This window comes from Anopheles merus, chromosome 2L (genome assembly GCF_017562075.2).
Source record: "Anopheles merus strain MAF chromosome 2L, AmerM5.1, whole genome shotgun sequence".
Taxonomy (NCBI): domain Eukaryota; kingdom Metazoa; phylum Arthropoda; class Insecta; order Diptera; family Culicidae; genus Anopheles; species Anopheles merus.
The window spans coordinates 10,945,510-10,969,606 of record NC_054083.1 but is presented as its reverse complement, the minus strand read 5'-3'; the positions used below and the strand labels follow the sequence as shown (position 1 = coordinate 10,969,606).

General features: G+C 37.1%; 3 protein-coding genes and 1 pseudogene across 3 annotated transcripts in view; all 4 read left to right on the top strand.

The window, feature by feature from the left end:
* LOC121592615 (microfibril-associated glycoprotein 4-like) overlaps positions 1-855 on the top strand; it is a 1,405-nt gene extending 550 nt beyond the window's left edge. Inside the window, exons 1-2 of the mRNA XM_041914242.1 lie at positions 1-528; positions 626-855. The exon at positions 1-528 is cut by the window's left edge and continues 550 nt beyond it. Coding sequence (XP_041770176.1) covers positions 1-528; positions 626-755 — 658 coding nt within the window. The 3' untranslated portion in view covers positions 756-855. The remainder of the gene's footprint in view (positions 529-625) is intronic.
* Positions 856-1,728: 873 nt separating this feature from the next.
* LOC121592617 (ryncolin-1-like) lies at positions 1,729-2,846 on the top strand. The gene is made up of 2 exons (XM_041914245.1): positions 1,729-2,527; positions 2,599-2,846. The coding sequence occupies exons 1-2, from the start codon at positions 1,746-1,748 to the stop codon at positions 2,732-2,734; spliced, it is 918 nt and encodes a 305-aa protein (XP_041770179.1). The 5' UTR covers positions 1,729-1,745; the 3' UTR covers positions 2,735-2,846.
* Positions 2,847-3,443: 597 nt separating this feature from the next.
* On the top strand, positions 3,444-4,821 carry LOC121592618 (annotated as a pseudogene).
* Positions 4,822-15,600: 10,779 nt separating this feature from the next.
* Positions 15,601-16,664, top strand: LOC121592616 (ficolin-1-like). Its single transcript, XM_041914244.1, has 2 exons — positions 15,601-16,382; positions 16,454-16,664. Exons 1-2 carry the CDS (start codon positions 15,601-15,603, stop codon positions 16,587-16,589), a joined length of 918 nt encoding a protein of 305 aa, XP_041770178.1. The 3' UTR covers positions 16,590-16,664.
* Positions 16,665-24,097: the final 7,433 nt, after the last annotated feature.

The window sequence follows — 24,097 nt, the reverse complement described above, 5'->3', positions numbered from 1 at the left end:
GAATCATAGAAATGTTTACAAGTCGTGCAATAAGGTGCCTTTTACTGCTTCCGGTGTGTATAACATTCGTCCGGAGAAACCTTTCAAACAGCCAATTACTGTGCTGTGCGATCAAGAGTACGAATCAGGCGGCTGGATTGTGATACAGCATCGCTTTGACGGATCGACAAACTTCTATCGTAACTGGGACGAGTACAAGAATGGTTTCGGAAATCTGGACGGAGAGTTTTGGCTGGGTTTGGATCGTATTTATCAGTTGACTGTGTCGCAACAACATGAGCTGGTTGTACTGCTGGAGGATTTCGACGGCAACAAAACGTTTGCTAGATACGATCAGTTTGATATTAGCAACGAAAGCGGGAAGTATGCTCTCACCAACATAGGCGAGTATTCCGGAACGGCTGGAGATTCTTTACAAAATGCTAAAGGAATGAAATTCTCCACTTATGATTCCGATAACGATGTGTGGAACGACAACTGTGCAGTATCATATACTGGAGCCTGGTGGTATGGAGCTTGCCACAAAAGGTAACGTTTGGAAGAGGGGAAGCACATTAACCTAGTTTGTTGCAAATATTTGGTTGACTAGTAACTAGCAATTTTTCACTGTTTTACATTATTCCAGTAACCTCAATGGGAAATACTTACGTGGAGAAACGAAAGAATATGCTACAAGCATGGGATGGTTTACTTTCCGAGGACATCATTATGCTTTAAAATCTTCAAAAATGATGATACGACCTAATGTGAAGTAGTCATCAAACGGTGCGAGATATTGAGTTGAAAAATGTGGAAAATTAGTTGTACGCGACATGCTGTCTAGCTCAAAATGAATACATATATGGTGAGCTTAAATAAAAAGTTTACAAAAAATATATTCTCTTTTTGTTATTTATATCACAAGTGTTGTTTCCAATTTTGAAAATACTTTAGTTAGTTTATGGAAAAATAAAAGTGGTTTATTTTAATGAAATAGATTATTTAGTTGTAATTTAGATTTAAAAATGGCTTTTGTGGCCGAAACATATATTTTTTAAGAGAGAGAGAGAGAGAGAGAGAAAGAGAGAAAGAGATAGAGAGAGAGAGATAGAGAGAGATAGAAAGAGATAGATAGAGAGAGATAGATAGAGAGAGAGAGACTAAAAAAAGAAGAGAGCTTAATGAACAGTGTCGTAAAGTGTCAATAATTCCAATTTTGAGATACATTCCTCCGCAGAAATACTGTTTGTATTTCTAAGGTTAAATAAAAAACAACCCAGCTATTATCTGATCTGATTTTTAATCCGATAGAAAAGAGCTTAAGTAACTTCCTTTGATATTAAAAAAAATCCATTGCCTTTTTTAGGTCCCTAGCCGAAAAAAAGTGTAAAATCTATACATGAATAAAACAAAAGCCAATTCATACATATACGAAAAATCCCCGCAAATAGCTCTAGACTTGCATCCGCCAGTAGAGGGTACCAATCTTAGACATTATTTGTGTTCACAAGAAGAGATCAGATTGATTATCACTCCACCAATGTTCTGTTGCAATTTCCAGCGTTTAAAAAGGGGGTTTTGAGTTTGCTCGAAGCTAACATGGAAAAGGCAAATACACATTCAGATAAGATTGTAAGGTCTTATCACTGTTGCGGTCTTTTCGTGAAATTCATTGAGAAACGATGACACGGGTTGAAGCAAAATATATAAATAAAACCGTTTGCTTGGGTTCAAATCAGTATTGTTTTATTCTGACGAGTGGAATCATGTTTAAAACGTGTTTAGGGATTGTTTTGCTGATTTCTGGTGACGGATTGCTTGCGCAAAATGTAAGCAATTCGTTTAATTGGGGAGTAGAGCATTGTGGTTATGCATTAGGCTTGGTGATGAATAAGCTGAGTTTATTAGACCACCACATCATCGAGAAAGAGGTTCAAATGGAAACTAAGATAAGCGATTTGAACTCTAAGATTGATAGTTTAATGCAGCAAAAGTGCAATACAACAACCCTTCCGGTTTTCAACAAGACCAAAAACGATGTTTACAGCTCCTGTAGGAAGACTCCCGCTACTGGAGTGTACATGATACAGCCTGAAAAGCCATTTAAAGAGCCAATTACTGTGCTGTGCGATCAAGAGTACGAATCAGGCGGCTGGATTGTGATACAGCATCGTTTTGACGGATCGACAAACTTCTATCGTAACTGGAAGGAGTACAAGAATGGGTTCGGAAATCTGGACGGAGAGTTTTGGCTGGGTTTGGATCGTATTTATCAGTTGACTGTGTCGCAACCATATGAGCTGGTTGTACTTCTGGAGGATTTCGACGGCAACAAAACGTTTGCCAGATACGATCAGTTTGAGATAGCAGACGAGAACCAGATGTACATGCTTAGTAAAATAGAAGGCTTCTCAGGACCTGCGGGTGATTCCTTAGGGAATGTGAAAGGGATGAAGTTTTCCACTCTAGATTCCGACAATGATACATGGAAGGATAGCTGTGCAGTGACCTACACAGGAGCTTGGTGGTATAGCGCTTGCCACGCTAGGTAATGCATGGAGAAAGTGTAAAAACAGCATATAATTAATGTTTCTGTCCAATAACAAATTATCGTTACAGCAATTTGAATGGGCAGTACTTGCGAGGCGAAACTACTGAATATGCAACAGGGATGGTATGGAAAACGTTCCGGGGATACTATCATTCACTAAAAATGGTAAAAATGATGATAAGGCCCAAAGGGCTACGAGTTTGAGTGGGTATAGCAACACAAATGTGAAGAATTATAAATAGAATGTTGATAAAACTTACACACATGGAATAATATTCACGAATTGGGATAATATAGAGATCTTTTTGAAAGCATCTTTCAAACGACTCGATGAAACTGACCTATTGTAGTTTAAGGTTCTAAATTTTCTCCTAATGTTGTTTGTGGTTTACTCTTATGGCTCGATTGCATGATTTGTGTTCATTAATATATTAATCACAATCAGTTCAATTCAAATCAATTCTTTAATCTGTATGTCTGCCTCAAGGATTACGCATATTTTTATTACTAACTATACTATTCAATTCTGAATGAATCTATCTTATTATCTAACCGAGAACAATGTAAGTAACGTTATCACTATAAGGGTGAGAAATTTAGAGAGGATTTTTAACGGAAACGGACATGATACACGAAATATATATTATTTAAGAATCTGATCACATTGCTTTTGTCAAAAAAATGACAAATAGATGTAAATAATTGTTTCATTCTTTTAGCATATACCAGCTGAGCATCGTGTTATACACATCTCGTAAAACTTTTGTATTGGAAAAGACATTATTAAAAAATGGACAAAAATAAATCATCGATGGCAAAACTTTCTGTCTTAAAGGAGAAATCCAGTTAGGTAAAGAGTTAAGAACGATATTGTGAATTCCCAGCATGGAACAAGACTATGAATAAAAACAAAAGAAGCTGAATGATAAGCGCCGGAGTGTGCTTACGTCATATGGTTTGCCGGGCAGTAAATGCCAATGATGTACGCTAATTATTATATTTAAAAACTCCTTATTTATATGCATGTCAATTAATTTAATAATACTTAATTCATGTTGCTTGATGATCATTCCAATTGAACATTGAGATCTTAATTCACATTTATTGCTCTCGAGCAGGAAAAAAAATCAAAGGATGAATAGTTTGTTTTCAAGGTCAGCGAAAGTACATGTGTTATTTGATAGGAGCACTCTTGAAACATAATACTAGTTAACATTTGGCCACCAGCGTCATTTGTATGGTGTGATCAGTGTTATCAACATGAGCAAGTTAAATTTGCTGGTTCATTTTGCTGTATTTTGCACAACGGTCGGTGTGCAATGTGACTCAAGTGCCGATACATCGAGTGATGTAAAAGGAGGTTTTGCGTTTGAAATGATCATGACAAAACTAATACAGCTAGAAAATCATATTAAACTGAAGGACGATGCATGGGAAAAGAGCTATAAGGAGTTAAATTGCAGGATTGAAAGTTATGTACAAAACAAGGACAAAGAAAACGAAATAAACGAAAATGTTTATAAATCTTGCAATGCTGCACCATTTGCTTCTTCTGGTGTATATAAAATACAACCTGAAAAGCCATTTAAAGAGCCAATTACTGTGCTGTGCGATCAAGAGTACGAATCAGGCGGCTGGATTGTGATACAGCATCGTTTTGACGGATAGACAAACTTCTATCGTAACTGGAAGGAATACAAGAATGGGTTCGGAAATCTGGACGGAGAGTTTTGGCTGGGTTTGGATCGTATTTATCAGTTGACTGTGTCGCAACCACATGAGTTGGTTGTACTGCTGGAGGATTTCGACGGGAATAAAACGTTCGCCAGATACGATCACTTCGAAATAGGTGATGAAGGCCAAAAGTATTCGGTAATGAAAATAGAAAAATGCTCAGGAACGGCTGGAGATGCTTTCAGCGACACTAAAAGTGTAAAGTTTTCTACATTTGATGCGGATAATGATACCTGGGACAATCATTGTGCAGTGAAGTTTACCGGAGCCTGGTGGTATAGCAATTGTCATTCAAGGTACATTAGTTTTCGGTGCAGTGGAGCCATCGTAACTAAACATTATTGACTAAACTCTATTTTCAGCAATCTCAATGGAAAATATCTGAAAGGCGAAACGAAGGAATATGCTACAGGAATGGTGTGGTCATCGTTTCGTGGACATTATTATGCACTAAAAACTGCGAAAATGATGATAAGGCCAAAAATATAATCGGCATTCCATGCGACACAAAACTTAAAGGGTTTTCCAAGTCACTTTCGAATGTAAACATTGATATTCGCCGCGTGTAAGATGTTAATCCACATCAATCTGATATTTAATTTGCATCACAATAATATTATCCACATGATTTTCAACACTCTGAAGCTCAACTGAAGTGTTGAAAATCATGTGTTGAAATTGAAATTTCATTTTGAACAAATAAACCATTTGACAGCTGTTGATAAACATTTTGGATGTGATGAATAATTATGTGTCTTGGGAAACCCTGTAATAATAACCTAAGCAAATAATTATTGGACAGCGATTTTATTGAATTACAAAGCAAATTACTTGAACAAGTACTAAAGCATTGAACATTTGAATTCAACTGTACATTGTTACAAAAACTGATGACACTAAACCGATACAGGGGTTTCCAAGTGTTGAAAATCATGCTGAATAAATTAAAAACTATAATGATGCTAATGAAACATCAAATTGATGTGGATTAACATCATGAACATCTTGTTTATATTCGAAACTGACTTGGAACCCCCTGTCAAAACACTTACAATGCTTTTCCTCAGTTATGCTAAAAAAAGAAAAATACTGAGCAGTTCTAGGAATTTGATCAACACTAATTCGTTATTGGATATTGGTTGTAATTTCATTGACGCTACAGGATTGTCCAAGTAAGATTCGAATGTAAACATTGTTATTCACCGCGTGCAAAAAGTTATTCCACATCAACCTGACATTTAATTTCCATCATAATAATGTTTAATCTGCAGCATGATTTTCAACCCTGCCACTGGCTGCTGCCACCGTTTTTTCACTGGGGTTTGAATCCGGATCTTATCACCCATTTTCAGGTGAAGTGTTGAAAATAATGCTGAAGAAATTAAAAACTATTATGATGAAAATGAAATATCACAGTGATGTGGAGTAATCTTGCAGGTGGTGAAAAACGAGTGTCTTGGAAAACCCTGTAACCGTGCAACCAGACATCCCGAGAAATAGCGTCGCACCGTGAAGCCAAATTCAATGACATCCGAAGATATTCGATAGCAGGCTCATAGAAACACAATCAGTTTCTCGGCGAATAATTTCACGGCATGCGTGGGCGAGTGAAAATTTGGCATATCATCTAATATAATCGCACCATACAGAATGTCTCTGTATGTCTGGTTGCAAGGTAAGACATTTTGTAAGTTAATTAAACAGCAGTCAGGAGCTCGTTTCTCTTAGGTCATTGTGAGTGTAGCATATGTTTTAAATTCAGAAGTACATACCCAAGACTGTAAAGATTTTGTTTAGGGTACAGTCTGTTCCCGAGATACGCTGTTTTTGCGTTCCCGAGGAATTCGCATGAATCGAATTTCGCGTCTTTCAGCTAAAATACATTTGGTAGTCGGTATTTTTGACTGAATTAGGTATTTTAACCTTTATCATTTTTATATTTGATACGATTCGTGAATAAAACTACGATATAACTATTTATTCATTATGAGCGAATTATTTTTTTAGAAAAAAATGTAACTTATACTACATTGGACTGGGCAAATTGTACTGATCATTCTTGAAGCAATTGTACGATGATATTTGATCTATGAAATTAAGAAAACCGCGTGTCGCTGTATCTGTGTAAGTTGGGAACCGCGTAACTCGGGAACAGAGTGTATTCGATTGAGGCCGCGTGGTCAAATCTAGACCTTTACCCAATCCCGTAGCACACATTTTTGTGTGAAGTAGTAGCTCAGTTCATCATCAATTAGTAGTTCAACATTTCGTAAAAATATTTCACCAATCAACATCAACACATACAGTGAGTATTCAATATTATCAGCGCTTAGCCATTGTAACCGCTGTGCAAACTAAATTAGTAAATAATTATTCCTAACCATCATATCAGGCGCAGAGGTACATAGCGAGTTTGTTGGTTGGTCGAGGTAAAGCGATATCTGTCGGAGAAAAGGTGTTTACATCGCTGGGAAGCTGCAGCCAAGGGTCAACGTTGAGCATAATCATGGAATTGTCACAATCAATTGTTGTATAGTGGGAGAGTATATTTATAAATTCGTAGTTTTTATTATTAACTATTTCATTTATACAAATGGGGCCCTTCATGATTCTAGTCTCGATCGAAACCTCGAACGTAACGGACGTATCCATAGGGAGAGAAGATCAAATCGAGATAAGCCGAAGCGATGGCGACTTCGTGCTGTGTAATTCGTGTGGACTGTATTAAGGGCCGTGACAACGCTTTTTCGTATTCTATTTTATCGGACGGCTTGTCAAATTTTTATATGGGATTTGACAGATTACGTCGGACGACGAAATCGCACGTCCGAAGTTATCTGTCAAATCCCATATTAATCTCATCCGACAAAATCGCATCCGATCAGCGTTGCCACCGTCCTAAAGTCCCAAAAAAACCGACGCATCTAGAAGCAACTACATTTGTGGTGCAAAAGCTAGGATTGCAGTTAAATGAAATTGTGAGAATTCATTTAAGAAATTCCCAACCAATTGCATTTGTGCAGTTGAAGGATCAAAGGGTGGCTATGAGAATTGTCGAAGAAAACGACAAAAAAAAAAATTCGATAGAACGTAACGGAGAGCAGTTTCCGATAGTGATTCAGTTGGATGACAATTCTGTGTCGATCAAACTACACGATCTCTCGATGGAGGTCACTGACAACGAGATAAAAAATACTTATCTCTGTATCGAGAAGTTAGAGCGGTACGTGATGGACAATGGGGAACCCAATTTCTGTGGGCCGGGATACCAGACGGGTATAGGTATGTGACAATGGTGCTCGCTAAACCCGTACCATCATACGTCACAATTAGCGGAGAGCAAACTTTCATCTCTTATCGAGGACAAAAACAAACATGCAAATACTGCGAAAGAGCAGTGCACTTTGGGATGACATGTACCCCAAGCCATAAGCTTATGGTTCAAAAACCGTCGGTATAAAATCGCATAACCAGCTTTGCGGAAGCTGTGACAATAAACAGTGCCAATAAATACCATGCTAGTAAATACAGTGACAGAAGAGACCTATGGAATGAATTTTCTTCGGTAAAAACAAACAGTGCAAGATCATCTGTAGAGACCAGTGACACGATTAGAGAAGCAATCGAACGACGAACACTCAAGTGAGAGAATCGGATCCTCTACGAAGAGAACAAGTAGCGTAGTGGGAGAGCAAGAGGTGGTCAGTATAATATAGTGCAATCAAAGAAAAGAAAAAAGGTTAAAAGTCCAGCGCGAGTAAGAAGTTAGGGCCCAAAACACGATCACGGTAGGATAAATTCAACATTACAAATAATCATAAAAATACTGCAGAAAGCCCAGTAAGATGTAGATCCCGAACGAGAGAGGATAAAAAAGACACAATTTGAAATGGCGAATCCTCAAGGTACGACGAATTGCGAAATATCGTTACGGATCGGTACGATAAACGTCGCAAATATTTCAAGTCCGACAAAAATAAATGCACTGATAGTTTGCATGCCAGAGTGTAACAATGCAATAAGAAATATAGAAAATGTTACTGATTACGATATAATAACAAACATAGACGAGAGGCAGAGAGGTACAGCAAAAGCTGTACCTAGCGAGATAAAAAGCTGGCGAGATTATAATAGCGGGTGATTTCAATAGTGTCATTGAAAAAAAGATGCAATAGAAAGTTCGAATTTTAGTTTAGCTTTAAAAAATGCAGTAAATTTGTACGGGTAGTAGATAGTTGGAACATTGCTAAAAGGAACAATGAATATACATATATTACCTCGAACACTGCAGCACGTCTAGATAGAATATACATTTCAAAAAATATAACAGAAAAAATGTGAACGGCAGGTATCCAAAGAGTCGCTTTCAGAGACCATAGAGCATATTAATACACCAGAGATACACAGTGAATTTCAGTTTAACAATTGAATAGAATGGTGGACTCAATTTGCAAAACAAAAAATAAAGAGTTTCTTTAAATGGAAAAATAAACTCAAATATAGAGAGAACAATTAAATACAAGAAAGTCTAAATGAATCTTATTTAAAATATAAAAATGATCCTATGCAAAACATTAATATAAATAGGATAATTGCAGAAATATCAACTTTACAACGAGATATAACTATGTTAGGGAGAACACATCATATATGGCGGGCGAAACATTTTCAACATTTTATTTAAACATTCGTCGTAAAAATAGAACAGTTATTAAAACAATTCACAATAATAGAATAGAATGACACAATAATAGAAAATGAAGTAAATCGTAAATAAGTAAATCGTTTCGTTAATAACCTTTTTAAACCCCTTCTAGAAAGCAATGGAAGAACACGAAATAATGCTCCTATAAATATAACTAGGGTAAATGAAAACTGAGAACATTATAGAAATTTGGCCAAAAAAAATGTTATTATTAGTTGATTTATTTCCATATTTATAAGTTGTTCATACATTTGCGGCGTTATATTATACTATAATGGGCCCGAAATAAGCTTCTCTCCTCATTGTTTTGATTGCTTTAGGTAGCTCTAGGCTGATTTTTCAATGCGTTGCATAGCTTATGCAGTCAGAAACAAGAAATTATAGGGGAAAAGTGCTTTGGAGAAAAAACCCCTAATGTGAAAGAAGAAATTAACCCAACACTATTCTAATCTTAATAATAAATCTTACATACTAAGTTACCTAGTATTATTTACAACCTAAATTAGATTTATACCTTCAATCTAACTGGTTAAGTGCATAATTCTCTCAGAACTGGATGTGTACTAAATGAGCATTTTAGGTTATATGTAGATTTTAACAATGATAATTTACAGGATATTGTAGATATATTACAATCTATGTGCAATTGAGCTGTTCTGTACCTTGGGGGGGACTTTAAGTATAGCTTTAAGAAATTTGTTTTGTATTCTTTGAAATGTCAACTTATGACAATCCGCACAATTGGACCATACTGGTGAGTACTATGAACAATTCTTTGATGTTATACATAAAGAACTGAATTTAATACTGAATGAGGCTCTCAATCTAAAAATTCCACCACAATTTGTTGAGGGAATAATAGTCCTATTACCCACATTGAAGAAAGAAACACAGTTTCATGGAAGTATGTACTACTTCGTCCATTAACTCTTCTTAACTGTGATTATAAAATATTAGGAAGAATTCTTAAGCTAAGATTAACAAAAACTATAGCTGAAAATAAGCGCAAAAATGTTGCAATAGCCAAAAGAATGTTTCCAGGCTATACTATCCATCAAGGATAAAATTTTGGACTATAACAATAAAAAAATAGTAGGTAAGCTCATCGCCTTCGACATTGATAAGGCTTTCGATAGAGTTAATCATTGAGCTTAATCAACGATAGAGTTAATCAACAATAGATTTGGGCCTTAATAGTCATATTATAGCAATAATTAAAGAAATCCATCAAAACTCATGTTCTAGATTATATTTAAACTTACTCCAACATTCCATACACATAAAATGGTCAGTTAGACAAGGTGATCCATTATGATCAATGGTTCTTTTTACGATTTATATAAATCTCCTATTAGTAAAATTAGTAGAAGTATGTAATGATCAAGAAGATTCAATAAAAGCGTACGCAGATGATATTTCGATAATAACAAAAAGTTGAAAAAAAAATAGAAGACATGGAAGAAATATTCAAAGAATTCGGGCTAGGCTCTGGAAATACACTTAGCTCTAATAAATCGAGGTCGATTGAAATTGGTTTTATCTCAGCAAGGAATAAGATTATCGTAGATTGGTTGCAAAACAGTGACTACATTAGAATACTCGGAATAATTTTCACTACTTCCTTACATAAATTCCTTACATTTCGGAACATAAAACTTAACTGGGAAGCAACCACGCGTAGATTTGACCAAATAATTTGGCATTACATGCTAAGAGAGTTAAACCTTCATAAAAAAATAATAGTAGCAAACACATACTTAACTTCTAGGTTATGGTTTGTTGGATCAGTACTATCAATAATCAACAAATCCTTAGGGAAGATTACATCCAAACTCCTGCGGCTAATTCCTTTGGTCTAAAGGAGGCCCTAGAATTTCTCTACGTAGGTTAGCTATGTCTAAGGCAAAAGGAGGGCTGACTATTATAATTCCGGAGGCAAAATTAAAAGCACTACTTATTAATAGGCATATGAAGGAAATAGAATACATTAAACATACTAAGGAATTTATTACAGTCAATGACAATCCACCCGATATCTCAGACATTCCACCATCATATCCATGCAATCCAACAATATCCAACAATAAGAATATAAATGGCTTATCTATCAACTGCAATAATACAAAAACCAACATCAAGCACATTTCACAAATCAATAGTCGGTTGCAGTCGGACTATTCAAGAGATAGCTCAAGAGCTCAAAATTAGAGTATTGCCGTTCGATAGATTGATGAAACCAGATTTAAGAATAAATAACAATAAGGGAAAACAATTAATCAAGCTATTCAGCAGATACTTTATAATAATTAAAAATGAAATCCACCCGCATATAGATAAACAAGGTATAAAGCAGATACTAACCTGAGAGATAAAGTAGGTTATATTTAAGTCAATGATGGAATAAAAACTGAATTCTTCTTCTTTGGCACAACAACCGCTGTCGGTCAAGGCCTGCCAAGTACCCACTAGTGAAGTGAGCTTGGTTTTCAGTGACTTATTGTTATCATAGTAGGATAGTTCTACGTATGGGGACAGAGTCTATTCGGGACTTGAACCCATGACGGGCATGTTGTTACGTCGTACGAGTTGACGACTGTACCACCAGACCGACTCGTTGATTCGGCCCAAAAACTGAATTAGTTGATTTTATTAAAAAAAAGTCTACATATATTATACAATTTTGAGCTTGCAAACGTAATGATGTTTAAAGAAGAGTACATTGTTCTCGATTTCCATCCTTGACGCTTATTATTCACGATTGAATGAATTAATGAAAAATTTTGCGAAAAAATTGGTCATTGATAGAATAATAGGCCAAAAAAACAATCTAACCAACAAAAAATAATAATAATTCAACAGCCATGCCGACCCCTGGACTTGCTATGACAGTTACGCTGCCACCGGTAAACGTCCATGGGGACGACAGTGTTCACTCGCACATTGTCGCACACACTAACAGCGTTAGACTTAGTGTGCGCCGTGCGCCGTTTGAGCCAGTGAGTGTGCAAGAGATCCGATCAAGCAGGAGTCTTCGGCAGCGGCGCTCGGTGCGGCTGGCGCTCTTCCTAAGAATTTTAAAGTGTTTGTATTGCGTGTTATTTATTGATTACTGTGCCGTGTAAAGTAAAAGTTAAGGTCATAGCACATTTCGTTGAAAGCAACTTTCAAATAAAATTTTGAATTAAAGAATTGATAATCTGGCAAAGGCAGTCGAGAATATAGCTTAGATTGTGCAGCGGACTGGCTCATTACCCTCTTAACAGATTAAACAAGTGGTCGGCAAACTTTTGAGGCAACGGGCCAAATTTAGTAAATGATCTAAAGCCGTGGGTCAGGAGAATGCGGTTTTTCTATTATTGTGATTTGATTATTACATTATAAAATTTTAGAAACAAAATAATTGGTTAATGATATCAAGCAAAGTGATTGGTATTATGGCTGTTTTCCTACAATTGTGTCATCCAAGCATGGTTCAAAATTGATAGAACCTACTTATAAACAATTTTTTCAATATACAAAAATATAAATCATAAAATTTCGTATGCGACCTTCATTTCGAAAGTCTTATTGTGGTGTTAAAATAATGTTAATATTACATAACGGTTGCATTAAAAAACGGACAACAATTGTCGATTTTTCATGGGTTTATCTTAACCCGCACTAACAAAACGTAAAATTCCACTTTGAGCAGTAGTATCCCATTAGTTAGAAGACAAAATTTGACACCTCTATCAGTCGAACTCTAACCATGATGGCAAAAAAGTGAATCAAAAGCGTGCTCGATCAAAGAATGGCACCGCGAAGCGTCCAAAATGGACTCCGTGCGGAAGTTTTTGGACGTCGTATATACCCGTTTTTGCATTTTGGTCGCCAACATCTTGGAACTATAAGACAACAATGAAAGTATCGAAAGAAAGCCCAGGTTCATTTTTGAGATTCCAAAAGAAGCTGAAATGACGTAAGAGGGACAAGTAGCTACATTACTGCATTAGCTGGACCGGAATATCGATGCAACCCACCAAACAGTAAAATATAGCTGGGAAACATGAATAAACAGATCAGGAATTAGAAATCGCATCCACTGGCTTCGCAGTGGCAAAAAATTACGCGAAAACTCAATGCAATCATTTCAGGTGAATTTCGACAGAATTTCGATAAAACACCCTAGTCCGCAAACTGGTCCAACATCCGTCATCTGTGTCCCATCGATTTTTTCTACACCAACGTGATGCAAAAACTCTACATTAACAATTTTGTAGTAAAAACTTAGGAGGAATTGATGAAAATCGAAGGTAGAACTTAAATCATGCAAGTCTCCGTCCACCATGGTGAAAATTCCTAATAACTGACGAAAGGCAATTCGCAAAGCCTTTAACTTATTTGTGCAAATAATCTGAAATAACTCCCCTTCAACAGATGTAAAAGTAAAGAAATTATCTTTCGTAGTTTTTTTTCTACAGCCAGCCGAAAATGGCATATTTTCGTCACAGTCGTTATTAGATACACGGTGGCGGTGCAAATCGAACCACAAACCATGGTTGATTGAAACTTGTAGAGTTTAATTAAAACCAGCTCCAACAAGTCACAAAGCACAAGCGACAAACTGCACTTTAAAGTTTTAAAGTTTTTTACATTATCATGTAAAAGTTACGGGGATATTGACCTCGAGCTCGAACATACTGAACGGTTCGTCATTCCATAGTACTCTAATTAAAAGTTGAAAAAGTACGATGGTTCAATACGGTATACTAAAAGATCTTCAGTAATTTGTGTATGAATCGTTTCTTTCCATATTTCAAAATCAGTCAAATCCTTTCGCGGGCCGGATTGAATGTTGTGGCGGGCCGGACTTTGCCGACCGCTGGATTAAACCAAACACACCAACGAACAACCCGTCGTGTTCGTTGTTACGGTAATGACTTTCGGAGCTGCGTATTCGCCTAGTAGCGAGTATGACGTGAAGAACTTGAATGACTGATAGGTTCACCGAGCAATTGCCCCTGGCAGTTCAGTGCATCAAATATGAACGCTACGTGGACGATATGCTGGCTAGTGTCGAGGTGGAAGATGAAGTCTTGAAACTAGTAGATGATGCTAGGTACGTACATGGTTGATTCGTGATGCGCAACTGGATTTCGAACTCGAAGTGGGTTAGTGGAACATCCGAGAAAGTTCTCGGTATGTGACGGAACACCGCATTTGATGTCTTCACGTTTCGACTTAACCCAAGACACATTGATGAGCTACTTACCTTAACAAGATCGCCGACCAAGCGCGAAGTCTTAGGCCGAAAATACACGGACTGGAATTTCGCGACCGCGTATTTTCGGCCTTATGAATGCTTATGATGATATATGATCCGCTAGGCCTCATAGGCCATTATCTCATGTATTTGAAGATTATCCTCCAGGAAATGTGGCGCGCTAGATTCTAATGGGACCAACAGATAACCGGATGAGCAGCTGAAAAATGGGCAACATGGTTTGCGATTCTCCAGAACCAAGAGAAGACCGTCACTCCGAGATATTATCGCAATATTACGTCATCTAGCGTCTAAAATGTTAAGCTACATGTCTTCTATGATTTAAGTGAGAGCGGAATAGCAGCGGTAACATATCTAAGGTTTGAAGAACACAGGATCATCAAATGTGCACTGGCCGGCTCTAAAACGATGGTGGCACCGATGTGTTGAGAGAGAGAAAGACTTAATGTAAGAGAGTCAGTTTTGAATGTAAACGTTGTTATTCAACGCGTGCTAGATGTTAATCCACATCAATTTGATATTTCATTTTCGTCATCATAATTTTTAATTTCTTCATCATTATTTTCAACACGTCTCACGCTGGATTGAGTTTGAAAGTTCTTTGTGATGTGTTGAAAATCATGTGATAAAACTGAAATTTCATTTTGAAGCAAATACACCATTTCAAATCTGTTTAAAACATGCGGCGAATTATAATGTGCACATTCGAAAGTGACTTGGAAAATTCTGTAATATTGTGCCAATTCAAAAGTGTCTTGGCAACCTCTTTAAAGAATAGTGTAAGAAATAGGTCAATCATTCCATTTTTGGGATACATTGTAATAACAATATTTTTATTCTATTTGAAGCAATGCGGTAAAGCCTCTAGAAAAAAAAATATATAAATTTAAAAAAATAGCTCAGCTTTAATCTGATGTGATTTTTTATCTGATAGAAACTATTTCAAGAAAATATCTTTATTTTAACTGCCTTATTTTAGTCCATTACCGAAAAAATGTTTAAACTTTATACATGAATAAACAAAAACCAAAAAATACATCTTCAAAAAAAATCCCCGCAAATAGCTCTAGACTTGCATCCGCAAACAATACAGGGTACCAACCTTAGATATTCTTTATGTTCACAAGAAGCTATCAGATTGATTATCATTCCACTTATGTTCTGTAGCAACGGGAACTAATATTGTTTGCTCGAAGCTATTATGGAAAAGGCAAATACACATTCAGATAAGATTGTAAGGTCTTATCACTGTTGTGGGCTTTTCGTTAAATTTCCTTGCGCAACGATCACATGGGTTGAAGCAAAATATATAAATAAAACGTTTGCTTGGGTTCAAATCAGTATTGTTTTATTCTGACGAGTGGAATCATGTTTAAAACGTGTTTAGGGATTGTTTTGCTGATTTTTTGTGACGGATTGCTTGCACAAAATGTAAGCAATTCGTTTAATTGGGGAGTAGAGCATTGTGGCTATGCATTAGGCTTGGTGATGAATGAGCTGAGTTTATTAGGCCATCACATCATCGAGAAAGAGGTTCAGCTACAAAGTAAACTGTACGATTTAAGCTCTAAGATTGATAGTTTAATACAGCAAAAGTGCAATACAACAACCCTTCCGGAGTTCAAAAAGACCAAAAACGATGTTTACAGCTCCTGTAGGAAGACACCCGCTACTGGAGTGTACATGATACAGCCTGAAAAGCCATTTAAAGAGCCAATTACTGTGTTGTGCGATCAAGAGTACGAATCAGGCGGCTGGATTGTGATACAGCATCGCTTTGACGGATCGACTAACTTCTATCGGAACTGGAAGGAGTACAAAAATGGGTTCGGGAATCTGGACGGAGAGTTTTGGCTGGGTTTGGATCGTATTTATCAGTTGACTGTGTCGCAGCCATATGAGCTGGTTGTACTTCTGGAGGATTTCGATGGCAACAAAACGTTCGCCAGATACGATCAGTTTGAGATAGCAGACGAGAACCAGATGTACATGCTTAGTAAAATCGAAGGCTTCTCAGGACCTGCGGGTGATTCCTTAGGGAATGTGAAAGGGATGAAGTTTTCCACTCTAGATTCCGACAACGATATAGCCAAGGATAGTTGTGCAGTGACCTTCACCGGAGCCTGGTGGTATAACGCTTGCCACGCTAGGTAATGCATGGAGAAAGTGTAAAAACAGCATATAATTAATGTTTCTGTCCAATAACAAATTTTCGTTACAGCAATTTGAATGGGCAGTACTTGAGAGGCGAAACTACAGAATGTGGAAAAGGGATGGTATGGGATACATTCCGGGGACACTGTCATTCACTAAAAATGGCAAAAATGATGATAAGGCCCAAATGGCTGCGAGTTTGAGTGGGTACAGCAACACAAATGTGAACAATGATAAACAGAATGTTAATAAAACTTACACACATTGAATAATATTGACGAGTTGAGGCAGTTTAGATAACTTTTTAAAAGCATAGCAGGATCTTTCTCGCGACTCAAAGGAAATGTCCTATTGTAGCTTACTGTTCTACATTTTTTTGTTAATAGTACTGGAGGTTTACTCTTATGGCTTGATTGAACGGAAACGGAAATCCTGAATATACATTAGTTAAGAATCAGATCACTTGGCTATGCTAATGTCATCCAAATAGGGAAAATATATTCAAATATATTGTTTTTTTTTTCAGTATATACTTACTGAACATCGTGATAAAAAAAAGATGTGTATCTCGTAAAACTTATTATATTGAAAAAGACAGTAAACATACTTTTATTGTCCTAGCAAGATATAATTCAATAATGGGCAAAAGTATATCATCAACGGCAAAACTTTTGACTCAAAGGAGAAAAGTAGGTCGATAAATAGTTAAGAATGATACTGTGCATAACCAGCTTGAAGCTTGAAAAAAGTGAAGCTAAATGATAAGCGCCGGAGCCTGCTTACGTCATATGGTTTGTTGGGCTTTAAGTGCAAATTATGTAAGTTCAAATGCCAACATTATATAAAAAACTTTCTAGTTATACCTCATGAATGAAATTTAAACGGTCTCGTGGTACAGTCGTTAATTCATATGACTTGCCCACAACATGCTCGTCATGGGTTCAAGCCCCAAATGGACCGTGCCGCCATACGTAGGACTGACTATCTTGCTATGGAGGGTAATCCATAAGTCACTGAAAGCCAACACCACAAGTGGTACAGGCAAGCCTTGACCGACAAAGGTGGTTGACAAAGAAGAAAAGAAAAACAATGTTATTTAACTTAACATCAACCTAAACCAGTCATAATTGACGAAGGATTTTAATAATTGATAATTACATTTATTTTTCTTTGGCTCAACAACCGTGGTCGGTCAAAGCCTGCCAAGCTCTTTACCACTTGTGGGCTTAACTACATTACTCGAACACTCGAACAACTCGAACTTGGGCATGGCTACCTATATAGGCTTTCGAGATTAATTTTGTACCACACTGCCGGATAGTCAATTCCTTGCTACGGGGGACGACCCATTCTAGGCTTGAACCCATGACGGGAATGCTATCGAGTCATACGAGTTGACGACTGTACCAGGAGACCGGCCTTCAAAGTACCAAAACTTTGAACATTTAAATTCAATAGTATATTATAACAAAAACACTTAGAATGCTCTTTCTCAGTTGAAATCTGCAGCGACTTGTAACCTAACATCATTTTCAAAATTTATCTAAAATTCCTTAAACATAACAATTGATACGTAACATAATGCATCAGATATCTCTTTTTTTAATCCTAACAACATATCTATCCTTGAGTACACTTCTGCTTTGAGTACACTTGCTTTAAGATATGTCGATATTATCAAGAAATGTGCGCTAATGCAAACCTTACATATCACAAGTATCTTTTCCAGGTTCGCTACCGAAAAACAATTCAACAAGAACAGTAAGCAATCGAAGGGCATACGCTTCGTTCCATAAAGATAGGTGCGTTCTTACCATTCCCAACCATTCCCAACCATTCTCAACAACCCATTCTCCCTCCACTCATCGTTGACTCAATGCGTGCAAAATTTTTCTACACGCATGTGACTTTGGAGTGTGGTTTGAGGGTGATTTGGGGGCAAAATAAATATCCCTTTTTAAAGCTTCTCACTTCCGGCGTACCGGTGTATCCGTTAGTACTTATGCGGTGTTGGTTCCTTTCAACGATGCAGGGAAGAGATTGTGCCGTCAATATGTGAAGAAGGTGATTCAAAAACACCTTCCGCTTTATTGAAAGGTTGTTTGTCGATTGGTGGAAAGGTGAGAAAAAACATCATCAAGCTGCTACCAAGTGGCCTTGATTTTTCTACTTTTTATTATTTGTTATGTCGAGCGACGAGCAAAAGAACGAATAAGCCAATAATGCTTTGCACAATGCTTACGTAGTGATATTGAATCATCTATTATGGGTCCGATAAGATGGTTATATGCTAATATGTACAATGTTTGGCCAACGCATTAAACATTACAGAATGAAAAAAGCAAAATAGTAACATAATTTAACATACGAAAAGATACCATTGAGTTTTAAGATAAAAGTAGTTTCGAACACATTCTTTCAATATTTCATAAGCGTTACTTTGCACGCCTTGTAAAACGGGAATCATCCCAAAGCAGACAAGGTCCAAAAACGTTGGAAAAATTCAATTTCTAATGTCAATATATTCGATGAAACTCCTCTGTTTGACCATGGAAGCCAATGAAAAAACGGGTGACGATCGTGACCGGGTGCCCTCGTGCCAGCGCAACGTGAACAAGCAAACAGATGATTCCCGAGAGAATGATCGAATCCGAAGCTTCCCAAAAAAAAGAAGAAGAAAAAATCGAAACGATGATACACTCACCCACTCGCTAAAACGGATACATACGTTCATGGTTTGCGAGCCGAATGCAAACCAATGCAAACAAGAAAATTGAATCAGGAAGTCCAGTGCTAACACTATGCTTCCTCAAGCGAATGCGCGTCTGGGTTTGGGCCGGCGTGCATATAAGTCGTTTATTTAACCTCCTTCCAAGTCGTTATTTCTCTAGGGTTTTGTGTTAGAAACTGTAGACACATAAAACGTCGGTGTATACATGTTGTAGTAGAACCTTTTTTAAGACTAGCAAAAAAAAATGTAAAACAGAACTAATACTTTTATCTTAACTTACAGACTAATCTTAAGAACTAATATAAACATATTTTAATTTTTTTTGTGGAATATACCTTACATATATACATTTTTTAACAAGGATTTTCACAAATTAAACTCTTTTTTTTTTCTAAGTATTTTTCAACGATAGGGCATACCCCACAAACAAGTAAATCTTGCATGTAATGTTGTTCTTAATTCCTAAAATCAATAAATTAATCAATTCCTAAACTAACTAATTTAAGTAATTCTTAAAATATCCTTCATAATATGACTCGTATTTTCATACTAATAAAGTATTGAATTAAACTTAATATGTATTCGATTTTACAAGGGTTTTGTAGTTATTATTATCATAAAGACTCAATACAACTATTATTTGTAGGAGGATTTCAACACAAATATAGATTTTCCTATACCAGTTGGACCAGTACACCCTAGAATTATATTTATGATATTATATTTATATGCACGTGTCAGGTGTCATTAATTAACATGTTTCACTTCTCCTTATTTGGCACCACAACCGTTGGTAGTCAAGGCCTGTCTGTACCACTAATGGGCTTGACTTTCAGTGACTTACTGATTGCACATAGCAGGATAGTCAGACCTACGTATGGAGGTACGGGGCATTCGGGGCTTGAACCCATGACGGGTCTTACAAAGTGATAATTTACCATTAAATTAATTCGGCTTAAATGGAACCGAGAATGATTCGGCTGTTTTACATGGCCATCGTAATTATTTTCGAAAATCTATATACGAGCAAACAATTCTATTGTAAAAGCACATTTATATTTTCTCCATAGTTACACAATCGCTAGTTGTAAATGCGTAACAGAAACATCAACAAACACAACAATAGTAATATCGACTACGAATGGCCAGACCACAACGCTTCTGTTTGGCAGAATGTAATCAGAAAGCTGCGTTACCTTATCTGAAGTTCTATGTTCATCATTGACGAGAATTATCACTTCCGGGTAGATTTGTTCCGTGCCGTGCTTGATTTGATTACGATGCTTCCACACAGATTTTTGGGCCGACAGTAGATTTGCCCGAGAGTCCGTAAAGGTATCCAGAAAGGAGGGCCAGTCCATGGTACTATACCTTATCCATCTCCGTACATGACAGCTTTGAATGGCAACAGAAGCAACAGCTGGTACCAATCAGACACTCGTCAGACACACTGACATCTGTCCTAAGTATCTGCAGCGAATTCAGTGAGTGGTGCTGAATGCCGTCATTGCGAGATCGGAAAAGAACCGAGGAACCGTAAAAACCTCTTCGTCAAGGGCCAAGATTTGGGAGCATTCGGTTCAACGCGCGCCAGATGGTTAGGCGGCCCCGAAGTGGTAACTTCAAACGTATCTCAAAATTAGATTTTGATTAGGTTAGGCAGTTGAAATTCGGTGTCCGCCCCAGAGGTAGGGACCAGCCGGGATTGAATTGGATTTTGATGGACTGTTGATGGGCGATTAATTTACGTTAATATTAAATTTCCACATAAAACACCATAATCGCTGTTGGGTTAAATTTATTACTTTACTATTAATGACGTGATTGACACTGATGCTGGAACAAAACTGAGCTTTTACACAGCAATCTACAGCAATTTTAATTTGGTCCGTCGGTGTTTCTAAGACGGTAAGTGAAATTTAAAGGATAAGGTCGATGATTTTCGTACCTAAATTGTTCCAAAAAAGGGTCAGTAATAACGTTTTGTATAAATTTATTTGACGTTGATTTGAAAAATAGTTTTTTTTTTCAATACTTCAAACATGACCTTATTTTATGACAGAGATTCTGAATTTTTTTTATTAATTTGACATTCCCAAATCATAACTAAAACAGTTTTTCTCTTTCTCTTAAAAGACGATTGAGCCGACATAAGTAGGCGTGCAGTCGTGTCTCTGGTGGTGTGATCTGCCCCGCAGTCTGCTGTATGGAATATTACATCAATTTTGCATCCTCAGAAAATCCTTCTGCCCATTTCTCATTTTCTTATCACAATGCAGACAGTTGCAAACAATTCCTGTCACTGACATAAGTATCACCGGAGAGTGACAGCATACTGCAGTGTGCAGAGAGCGTGCAAGCAACATCGCAGCAGGGACACCGAATGGATGAGAACGTTTGTATACGTATGCATAATACATGCAGTTCACTTTTCCGATGCCTTAATATTTTCCTCACTGCTGACTGTCAGGCATGTGTGTAAGAAAACAATTTCCCATCTCGAATGACTTCTATTGCAAAGCGCAGTGGTGGCGGAAAAGCTTTTGTGAAGCGTGGAAGGATGAGTTGATGGTTTTACATACATTTGAGCTTGGCCAGAGTGCATATGTGGCTAGATATGTCTGCATGCAAGCAAGCTGCACTGAAATGAGTTGTACGGGTCAAATCTTATTGGCTTAAACTTAAGCAACTATTCATTATCAATCATGGGGATGAGTGTTAATTTCACCTCATCTCTGTGCTGCTTGCGTGCAGAGAAGCTCAAAGCTATAAATATTTTATGGTTCACAGCTTTCTGACAGATAGTTTTAAGCTATCAATCATGAAAAAATAATGTTTAAATTAATCAACAGATAGCTGTTATACTAGTAATGCTTAAAGTGTATTATTATTTATAGTCTGAAAGATGAGTTTAATTATAAATCTAACATTCATGTATGTTACGTATAATTTCACATCATTCATTACATGCGTATGAAATCTGTGTTTAATGTAAATGTGTAATTACGCACGTGCGCTGTATAAATAAAATACTTTGTAAAGCAAATACAAATGATTAACATGTATATTGTGCACTTTTTAATGTGTGTAAAAGTCAGGTGAATACTTTTTTAAAGGTTTAATAGTAGTATTACTTCAGCATTCCCATGATGTACAGCATTCGGGGAACAATAAAGGAACCTTTTGCCTTTGTCTTGCCAACACCTTTCCTCGGGGACCTGCCGAGTAACTGCCGCTGCGGCATCATTACACACAAGAAAACATGCTTAATTGATTGCCCGCCGGGATTTATTGTGCTAGGGACCTGCGTCAACTGGATGTGACAGCTGAGCTTTTTCATTTAGTTAAATTAATTTCTCTTAATTTTCCACTCTAACAAGGCATTTGACACCTACGTTGCCGGGGTACACGGCAGTACTTGATGCGTTAGTTATATTTTCCTGCACAATTTGTCGCTTGTCACCTTTGCCTTTTAAACACCCGTCACTGCTGTTTTATGTTTAGCGCTTCGAGGTATTTTTGTTTTTGTTTTTGTTTTGTCTTTGTTTACTTTTGCTCCGAAACATTGACGGACACAGACTTTGTAATTGTTCCTTGTTTTGGTGACATTTTAATTGTTTGATGATTAGAGTCTCCTTATCAGTAATGAAACATGATAGAGTCCTTTGATCCTTTTTATAATATGGTCTCATTTCTTAATAATCAAACAATTTTAAACTATAGCACAATTACAAAATAATTTGTACAAAACTTTGCAAATGATGTAACTTTAATGATTTACTATGATATCCTTTTTGTGCTAAAAGTTACCATTATTTTACAATTTTGCCAATAAATTTGATCAAGTTTATTAAAACACAAAGAGCAGGGGAGCAGGGACATTCCGCAAGAGAAAGAGTTGTTCAAGCATTATAATTGCAAGCAATTTAGCAATGGTTTCTACAATCGTCCATTGAAACATAGTCAGAGAACAGACATTAAAGTGTTCCATTTTAAATGCGAGCTTATATAGAAATAATATACTGCATTACTAAACCTTACCTTTGTTACGCTGGCTGTGTGCATTTGTATTCATTTTATTAAAGCTTCAAACGTTCTCGATTTTGTGCACTAACGTCAGCCTCAATGTTGAACATGATTTTTATTCCCTTTTCGCCCGTCCGTCACAGTTACCGAAAAGTACTTTATTGGCGGTTCTGTTTTGTGCTGGCACGCGACGCTTCATGTCTCACTGGTCACGCTGTTCGCTGTCAGCTAGCTAGACGTCGCTTTAGAACAAAACTAACGCCAACAAGCGATAAAGAATGTGCCGGAGACGGTGCGGCATTCTTTGCGACCACGGTGGGCAACGTGGAGCAGTGGCATTAGGTCTCGTTTAGCCCTGTGCTGACCATGAAACATACGAACGAAATTCTTGGACTTGGGCCAAAAACATCCTGCTTCCGTCGATGACCGGGGGTACGGTGTACATTTTTGTGGTACTTATCGACTTGTTGCTATGCCGGTAAATCTAAGGGCGAGTCCGGTAGCCAATTATGAAGATTCAAGTGATGATTGCGTTTTGCGTGGTCTAGGAGTGCAACTTACCTAAGTGTGCGTCCGGGATGTGCAATGCAGTGAATGTGGTGTTTGGTGATGATAGTTTGGTGCAATTAAACCCGGTTCATAAATAAATCAATTATGCAGTGATGTTTGCACATTTGATTATGTTTTGCCTCCGATGGTGGGTGCCTCATTTAACATAATTTAACGAGAGAAAAAATGTTTATTAGTTTAGTTGTTGTTGGAAACTCGTGAGTGCCCAACAATCTGCCAGGTCACAGCGCGAGAGAAGAAATTGAAAGATGACGAAAGAGTGAGAGGGAAGTCGAACGAGCGAGAGGAAAGAGAGGGAAAACGATAAGTTTGGAGATAAAAGGGCAGGATGCGCCTGCCCTCGCCCTTTTAGTTGAAAACGGAAATCTGTACAAGTGGACTAAT